Here is an 8,966-nt window from a genome sequence, read left to right as displayed (position 1 = left end):
GACAGATCAATAATGAATAAATAAATAATTTTCCACAACAGGAATGGAGTGCTTGAAGGAAGTGCACTCACAAGTTCAGTATTATTGCACACAACTCACAAACTAAAGGGAAAATCCCTTGGTCAAAGTGTAACACAGGATAAGTGTGTATACAGCACTACATATTACACACTCCAATCAGGAATTACATTATTTTGCTGTGTGTTTCTTATGGTCTGTAAACCAGAAACTGGTCAACTTTATAGATTAAATTCAACCCTAACCCTTCATTATGAATACTGTTTTTAAACAATTGCATTTTATTGGATATATAATGCATTGCTACTCACTGTCTTGAGTTGTTATGCTCCTTCTTCTCATTTCTTTTCTTCCTCTTTTTTGCCTCACAGGTACACTCACACATTCAGTTTACTCATCGTGGCGCTCTGCCTGTATAATATCCTTTGTGGCCATGGAGGCAGCTTTCTAAAGTCTGCTTAAGATTTCATATTTATAATAGAAAGCCTAGAAAACTAGGAGTTTGAGATTCAGAGACATTTGGGAAATGCAGCAAGCAGTGTTTTTGTGTGTAAGGGTTGACTCACACTGGACCATAAATTGGGATATCTCAAATTCTGCTGTATTTTGTTTGGCAGTTCTTTTTTTTTTTTTTTTTTTACATGTCTCTCACAAGTGCACTTACTTTGTGGAAGAGAAATACCACATCACTGAAGTACTTTAATTAATTATCTGCCCCTGACAATCTCTCAGTGGTGGAAGATCCTTTACTTAAATAAAAGAGGCAAAACCTCTACTCCATGAGTAAAAAGTTCTGCATGAAGAATTCTACTAAAGTAAAAGTACAGAAGTATTATGAGCTAAATGTTCTATATTAAAAGTAAAAGTACTTGTCTTTTAAAAAACTGTCCTCCGCCTATAATAAATACTGTTGTAACTGCTGGAGGTGGAGCTAGTTTGAACTACTTTATAAAAGTTATTTTAGCTATAATCCAGTGGTATTCAACCTGGGGGTTGGGCCCCTCCTTTGAAAAAATCAGTGTGAAGTTTTCTGATTTTATACAAGAGACACAACTGATTTTTGAGTAACAAGATTAAAAAAACGTCAGGAGATACTGGTTTAATGTTTAGCAATGCAGTGTAATTTATACACTTATTATTTCCTGTCGATAGCTAACATTCAATCTGAAGAGTTAACTAAAGCTGTTAAATAAATGTGGTGTAGTGGAGGAGAAAGTACAATATGAAATGTAGTGGAGTGATATATAGGGAGCATCAAATGGCAATAGTCAAGTACAAATACTGTACGTCAAAATTGTAATGAAGTAGAGTACTTGAGTATGTACATAGTTACATTTCACCACTGCACTATTTAATTGTTTTCACAACTTCAAAGGTGAGTAAGTGAAACATGAATTGACATTTAAAAGCAGTGAGGAGATAAAACACACAGGATATGAGTGGATCAGAAACCGCAGTGAAGCCGCTCCTTGATTCAGGAAGTGCGGTCTAGGAAAAGCTGTTGTCTTCCTGACAATTGGAGCGTCAACTCCCAGCTGACGAGGAAAACTGCCAGTTAAGTTAGCTAACATAACCTAGTCCAACATATTTACTCTTATCAGGAAAAGGAAACGATGGAGGTCGACACAGGTAAAGCTGAAGTTAACGCGTGTGTATTTAGCTGTCTCTAAGTTAACGTAGTTAACAAAACCTTCCTTCAACACCAGCTAACCAGCAGCTAGTAACGCTAGCCTGGAACTTTACTCTATAGTTGCTGACAACAGGCTAACAACGTTGTCCTTCTAGTTAATGTAAATGTAAATGGTGTGAGTGGCACAAGTAACAGGAAATATAGGCTTTGTCTGGCTTTATTTGACCCTTCTTTTTTTTTTCACCGAGTCGAAACTCCGCTGTTGGCATTTTTGTTTGCTGAGTCTGCATCTTTAGTCATTGTCTGGTAGGCTACAACTAGGAGGACATTAACCAACCTGTTGCTCACATTAGAAACCAACATGTAACCTACCTGCTAGAAGACACACCATGTCTTACTATATGTTTTCATTTTTTTTTAAATATAACACTGGACAGTTCCAGTAAATCATCTAAAACATATCAGGAATACTGGAAAACCAGAAAAATGATGTGAAATGAACAGTGTTAAATGATTGTGGCTGCATGCTGTGAGTAATTGTAGACTCACATTTTTTGTCATATTGTGCGGCATGCATTACACTGAATAACATTAATATCTTCTAAGAAGTAGGTGAATTCTCCAGTTATTATAGAATAACATATAGAGTGCAAGGCAACAAAATGCCTCTTTAACAACTCCTCTTTCTTATGTTGGTCTGTAGTAATAAGTGTTTATTATTGGGAAAGTCATTAGGTGTCCTTGTAAAAGATATGGAATACTTAACATGATACCTACAAATGAGTAAAACTCCATTGACTGGCAGGTCAGTGTATTAAACACTGTATAACAATTATATACAATGATATAGCCTTCAGCACAATTGTTATACCACAGAATTAGTTTTGCAGTTGTTTCTTAAGTCTCAGAATCATAATCAGAAGAATCATAATATCTTCATTGTCATTGTAACAGGTACAACGAAATTAAGTGCAGTCCTTGGCAGTGCAAAAGAGCTAATAAATAATAAAAAAGAAGAAACACATAAAAAACACATAACACATAAAAACAGTCTTTCATAACTGTATCAGCAACTCCTACAGAAAAGCTCAATAACTCTAACATGTATTCATGCAGTTTGGTAGTGGAAGATTGATACATTTTACCTTCAGCTTTAACCAGGGGTGGAAAAGGTATTCAGATACTTTACTTCAGCAAAAGTACCAATGCAGCAATGTAAAAACTCTCCATTTCAAGTAAGTCCTGTATGATAAATCCCACTTAAGTAAAAGTATATAAGTATTCAAGTATTACAGTAAAAGTAGTGGTTTGGTCCCTCTGACTGATATATTATTATATATGACATCATTCATACTGAAGCAGCAGTGTATAAGTAGCATGTTACTGTTGTAGCTGTAGCTATAGCTGTTCAGTTTTTGGACTTTTTCTCTCATCTTTGATTTTTGGTGAAATATTGAATCATTTTAACATTTATTGAATTGAAACCATGTGAGATGTTTAGTGGGAAAAATCACTATTTGGTGGAGCTGTTAACAACTCATAGACATCTGAAATGTGAGCCTGACTACACACTGCTTTTTTGTAAGATGTCAAAAGACAAAAAGGTTGCAAACCACTGGTTTCATTTTTAACAATGTGTTGTATTTTAAAAGCTTGTTATATTATCCATTGTGTCAAATCTTCATCTGAAAAGTAACTAAAGCTGTCAAATAAAATTGTGCAGTAGAAAGTACAATATTTCCTTCTGAAAGGTAGTTGAAGTAAAAAGTAGCATCTAATGGAAATACTCGAACTAACCCTGAACCTAAAATACAAGAACCTTTAAAATTGTACTTCAGTACAGTTCTTGAGTAAATGCCCCTATGTTAGTGCTCAGTTATTTTCCACCACTGGTTTTAACCTTACTGTAAACGTTGGCAGTTGAAAGTCGGGATGTTGACGTTACTATATCATATGAATGGTAACCCTATCATTGTCTCTGTGTAGCTTGACCTAATCTTTCCATCTTTTTCAAGTGTTCTTCACTGACCATAGTGGAAGAGTCAACAGCAACCCACTGCTGGACCAGCTTCCCAGCTACCAGTCCCTGCTGTACCGCAGGAAGTCGTCGACTGCTGGCCCCAAACGAAAGGGCAGCTCCAAAGCGCGGCGCAGCTCCTCTGGAAGTGGGAAATGGGCAGTGAACACAGTCAACAGAAATGAGGAGAAACAGAAGACCCTGACACTGCAGAGACCCATCAGAGAACTAGCCAAGTCCATGGCTGAGAAACGCAGAAACAAGTAGGAATTACACCATTATAGTCTCCTCAGCATCATCTTTTAATGAGGTGTTAAAGCATACACAGTTATTACATATTCCCTAAGGCTATTTTTAAAAGGTGCAAACAGCAAACTTGGTTCACAATTAGCTATTTATTTGGCTAGAACGCAGTGCCTTGAAAATGATCAAGGGCTCAGCAGCTGGAGACAGTGGAAGCAAAACACCGGCAGGCATCTGAGGAGGCTGAGAGATGACGCCCAAGAATGGCTGAGTTACCTGCAGCTCTGGAGGGGAGACATCCACCTGATAGAGGGTGAGAGCCTGATAATGAGGTAGTCTGACCATTAGAAAAGTGTATCCCTAGCCTCAGAGACATTTATTGATTTCTATTCAGGATGGCCAAAATGAGTAAATGTACTTTTGCTCTAACAGAAAATACACCACTTCTGATTTTGTTGTCTCTCTATTGCATGTAACAGGGATGTTCGGCACAGGGATCCTGTCTTACTTTTCGTTCCTGCGCTTCCTGGTCATGCTCAACTTGATCATCTTTGTGCTCGTGTTCAGCTTTGTCATGTTGCCCATCATCATTGCCCCCCATGCTGGAGGGAACATTACGTACAACCAGAATGATGGTCAGTGGTAGAGCTCATCCAGCATTCAGTCAGAAGACAAAATATGCTAACATCCAAAATCAAGCTTATATCTTACTGTGTTTGACCACAGGCAGTAACTGTAGTGTGTATCCAAGCAGCGCTCGCCGAGGTCTCGTCAACTTCCATGAGCACATCACTGATCTGCTCTCGGGTGGAGTAAGTCCTCGCATTTTATCTTAAAATGGTCTCTACAGAAACTACCACAGTGGTTTTCCTCACTCACTTCTTGTGCTTAATCCTCAGGGCTTCCTAGAACAGACCTATCTTTTCTATGGCTACTATAAAGCGGACAAAATCCACTTTCCATGGACCACCTATAATTTACCACTGGCCTACTTGCTGGCAACTGTAGCCTACCTCTTCCTCAGTCTCGTCTGGATTGTCAAAAGGTACTGCAAAGGCAAAATCATGAGGAATTCACATTTTTTTGTAGGATCTGTGAGGATAACTTTTTTTTTTCTTTCTTCCAAGGTCTGCAACAGGATTCAAACGCAACCTAATTCAGGATGAAGACCGCTTCCAGAGTTTTTGCAACAAGATATTTGCTGGCTGGGATTTCTGCATCACCAATGAGAATGCTGCAAGGTTAAAGAGAAGCAGTCTGCTCTATGAGCTAAAGGTCAGTTGATCTGTCTTTTAAACAGGATGTTTTTATATAGCAGGATTGGCCAAGAGTTATAAGGCAATAGTGGCCATTTTTACATGCTGAGAGAAGTCCAGTTTTAATCCTCTTTTTAAAGGGTTTGCATGTATCTATAGATATTTTATGCATCTTCTATGTGTATTATGTATTATCATGAATGTGTAATACTACACTCCTATTGAACATATACCTTCCTCGTTTTAAAACGTGCTTATTCTTATATCCCCCAGACTGATTTGGAGGAGGAGAGGATCAAACAGAAAATTGCAGATCGCACCCGCAAACAGAAGTGTCGGATTTATCTCATCCGCTTCATCCTCAACCTTTTTGTCATTGGTGTTTTGGCTGCTTGCTTCTACAGCATCTATATAGCCACAATCTTCTCCCAGGAAGCACAGATGAGCACAGTAAAGGTAATGAGCTTTCTGTCTGTCTGTCTGTCATTGTCGTTGTTTACAGTACCCTTCATACACTTAAGTAACTTCTGACCCTATTAATTAAAACACAGACACCAAACAGACGTGAGCTCTTTAAAACCTGCTGCTGTTCTTTTGTTACTGAAGTTTATAAAGTATTTAATTAAAATTAAGTTTGGCTAATTTGTTCACATCCTAAAATATTTATAGTTTGGGGTAAAAGTTTATTTTGACAAACATCAGTAAGTGTCAAAGGAGATTTTTTTTTTCTAAATGGTAAAGTTATTGCTCTCAATATCGCTTTTGCTGGTTCTCAGGTGAATTTCATTGTGGATCTCATCTTTGAGTATCTGCCCTCAATTGTTATCACCATGGCCAACTTCATCACACCCCTCCTCTTCTCCTTTATCATCAACTTCGAGGACTACTCGCCTGCCTTCGAGATCCGCTTCACCCTCATGAGGTATGCACAATTTCAGAATCATGTTAAATTTGAAGTAATTCACATCAGGAGACAAACATCTGGGGAAAAAACGTTTCCAAACAGAGGTGAGTGATGTGCAAAATGATAGAAAAAGGAGGTATCTGAACAGTATACATATGTTGGTTATTCCAGAGATTGAGATTGCTGCTTTCACACCTGGCTAAACAAACAGCACCAAGGGGTTAAAATGCACTACACTTCGATTCAGTCAAACTAAAGACAGCAGGTGTGAAAACGCTCTAAATGGCTAAATTGAATTGAGTCTTTAACACATGTCCTCTGTTCATTTTGTTCTTTGGTTCTACCTTTCAGGTGTGTCTTCATGCGGTTGACCAGTATTGGGGTTTTGCTGTTCTCTCTCTGGTCTCAGATCACTAACTGTGAGAAAGGGTCTTGTGTCTGTGGCTATAACGATAAGCTTTACTCTGTAAGTCATTTTTTTCTGTATTCAAGTAGTGACAGTAGTGAAGGACACATAGTTGCCTGCTGTTTAAGTTTGTCTCTTGTAAAGGCTTCACATCTAACAGCTGTTCTCCACAGTGTTGGGAGACCCGTGTTGGCCAGGAAATGTACAAACTCACCATCTTTGATTTCATCATCATTATCGCAGTCACCATCTTTGTTGAGTTTCCCCGAAAGTAAGTCATAACATACACATAACTTATTTTGCTGGGTTTTGTCAGTCTTCCTTGAGTGTAATGCCTTTTTTATTACATCTCATACTTTCAAGTGTATTGTATGATTCATTATTTTCTTTTCTTGCATTGCTGCTTTTTTCTACTCAGGCTAATAGTGAATTACTGTGACTGTGGCCTGGCTAAGTGGTGGGGCCAGCAGGAGTTTTCTATTCCTCAAAATGTGCTTGAGATTGTCTACGGTCAGACGATCTGCTGGATCGGCACGTTCTACTGTCCAGTGCTGCCTGCCATCTGCACCATCAAATACTTCTTCATCTTCTACGTCAAAAAGGTGATTTTTGTCCTACATACATTTTCAGAAGTGGACTGTTCTTTTGCGTGGCTTGGAAAAAAAGAAAACACAAAGTTGGACTGTATGTTTGGGGATGAGATGCCAGTGTTTAAAATTGAGGGTGTTTGTGTCTGTTTAGATACTGAAATGACAACTTTCCTTCTGGTATGATGCGCAGTTTGAGTAATTTTTGTAGAACTTATTGCTGCGTTGATATTTTTGTTACCTTTCCTCTCCTTGGTTTCCAGGTGTCATTGATAAAGAACTGCCGTCCATCCACACGTCCATTCAGAGCTTCCAGCTCCAACTTCTTCTTCCTGGGCGTGCTGCTGATAGGCTTGCTTCTGGCCTGTGTGCCTGTCACAGTTAGTGTAGCACAGTGAGTAATGTGCTGCTCATGACCACATTATGTTTTAACTTAAGTCTATTAGGTAATTTCATGCCTGCTTCTCTGCAGCTTTATTAGCTTTATTGAATAAAAGCATGAACATCAGAGGTGAATATTATCTCATGAATTTAAATGTTAGGTAAATATACATGGAGACTTTTGGCATATTCATTCATCCTCCCATTCCTTTTTTACAGAATAAACTCTTCTCGGGCATGTGGACCATTTGTTAATTACACCACCTCCTGGGAGGTGCTGCCAAGTACGGTGTCCAAGCTGCCCCAAGGAATAAAAGGCCTCCTCTTTGCTCTCGCATCAGAGGCTTTTGCTGTCTCTTTCTTTGTCATTACATGGTATGTGTTCCAGTTAGGTATATTGACATGTATGATTATTGCATAACTGATGATTTAACTGTTGGTGGCAGCTGATCTTTTCTGTCTGTAGTTGTAACGTAACATTATTTCTATTTTTCCCCTGCAGTTTGGCCATGTTTTATGTGATTGCTCTAGCTGGAGCTCACAAGAGAGTTATTAACCAACTAAGGGAGCAACTTGTCATGGTGGGTTTACTCAAGAATACATGTCAGACTTCAGTATATCTATTGCAAAGACAGTTTGAACCAGAATCTCTTATCTGTGTGTTGTTGTTCAGGAGGGCCGAGACAAGCGTTTCCTGATCCAGAAGCTGTGCCAGGCCCAGAAGATCTCAGCTATCAGATCACCTGTGTCCAAGTCTCAGCCCCGCACCAGCAGAAGCAGCCCCAGCTACCACACCAGCTTCTCCAACAACTTCGATGAAGCTGTGTTCCTGGCACACTCTCCTCCAGACTCTTCCACACATGTGTGAAGCATGGGCCGAATATCATGGACAAATAAACAGATGTTACACTGGACGAATGGACTGGATTTAAATGGAACAAAACTCTTTCCATTAATACCATAATGTTCTTTTTTGTATTGTGAAAAGTCTATATACTCTATGGACCTGCTGACTATTGTGTTGCCCTTTCAGTGTTCTTTTAGTGACAATCTGAATATTGTAAAAAATATTATGCCGCATTGTCTATATATTTTTTAGACCAAAATAACCCTTGCTGGTCAGATGTTTTTGTGGTGTTTTCCTCACTGTATGTGCTATCATCTTTTCCTTCTGAGAAGGACTTGCATTACTATAACCTCTAGAGTTTTATGCACTTTAAATGTATTAACACTAGACTTGTCCTAATTTTCTACTGTTTGTGTTCACAGTACTGCACATCCATTGTATAAATCCTAACATTTATATCATGAATTGCTCTGAATTTGCCAGATTATGCAAGGTACAAACTAATACATTTTACAACACTAAAGAGAGGCCATTTATTGGGACTCATTTGTAACTCCTTCACGGTTGTTAGTACTATTAATAATGTTAGATTTTAGGAAGATGCTTTTTTAAAATAATAGTTCTCTTTACATATGACTGTGGTGGCTGAATTTACATGGAAAATAAAATACATTACA

The 8,966-nt window shown here is 38.5% G+C and overlaps 1 protein-coding gene across 1 annotated transcript; it reads left to right on the top strand.

Annotated features, from left to right (window-relative positions):
• Nucleotides 1–1,516: 1,516 nt before the first annotated feature.
• Nucleotides 1,517–8,935, top strand: LOC134002181 (transmembrane channel-like protein 7). The gene is made up of 16 exons (XM_062441471.1): nucleotides 1,517–1,647; nucleotides 3,664–3,928; nucleotides 4,073–4,221; nucleotides 4,388–4,543; nucleotides 4,635–4,720; nucleotides 4,808–4,953; nucleotides 5,036–5,183; nucleotides 5,438–5,620; nucleotides 5,941–6,086; nucleotides 6,420–6,534; nucleotides 6,648–6,745; nucleotides 6,893–7,076; nucleotides 7,325–7,455; nucleotides 7,662–7,817; nucleotides 7,945–8,023; nucleotides 8,116–8,935. The coding sequence occupies exons 1-16, from the start codon at nucleotides 1,632–1,634 to the stop codon at nucleotides 8,308–8,310; spliced, it is 2,253 nt and encodes a 750-aa protein (XP_062297455.1). The 5' UTR covers nucleotides 1,517–1,631; the 3' UTR covers nucleotides 8,311–8,935.
• Nucleotides 8,936–8,966: the final 31 nt, after the last annotated feature.

This window comes from Scomber scombrus, chromosome 2 (assembly GCF_963691925.1).
Source record: "Scomber scombrus chromosome 2, fScoSco1.1, whole genome shotgun sequence".
Taxonomy (NCBI): domain Eukaryota; kingdom Metazoa; phylum Chordata; class Actinopteri; order Scombriformes; family Scombridae; genus Scomber; species Scomber scombrus.
The sequence above is the reverse complement of the archived record's forward strand: the minus strand, read 5'-3'. Positions and strand labels throughout refer to the sequence as shown.

What these genes read in the sequence shown, in the direction of transcription:
- LOC134002181 (XM_062441471.1), top strand. An exon ending in GCTGAGAAACGCAGAAACAA is followed by an intron (nt 3,929 to 4,072) that starts GTAGGAATTACA and finishes TTATTTGGCTAG; the next exon opens with AACGCAGTGCCTTGAAAATG. An exon ending in CTCGTCTGGATTGTCAAAAG is followed by an intron (nt 4,954 to 5,035) that starts GTACTGCAAAGG and finishes CTTTCTTCCAAG; the next exon opens with GTCTGCAACAGGATTCAAAC.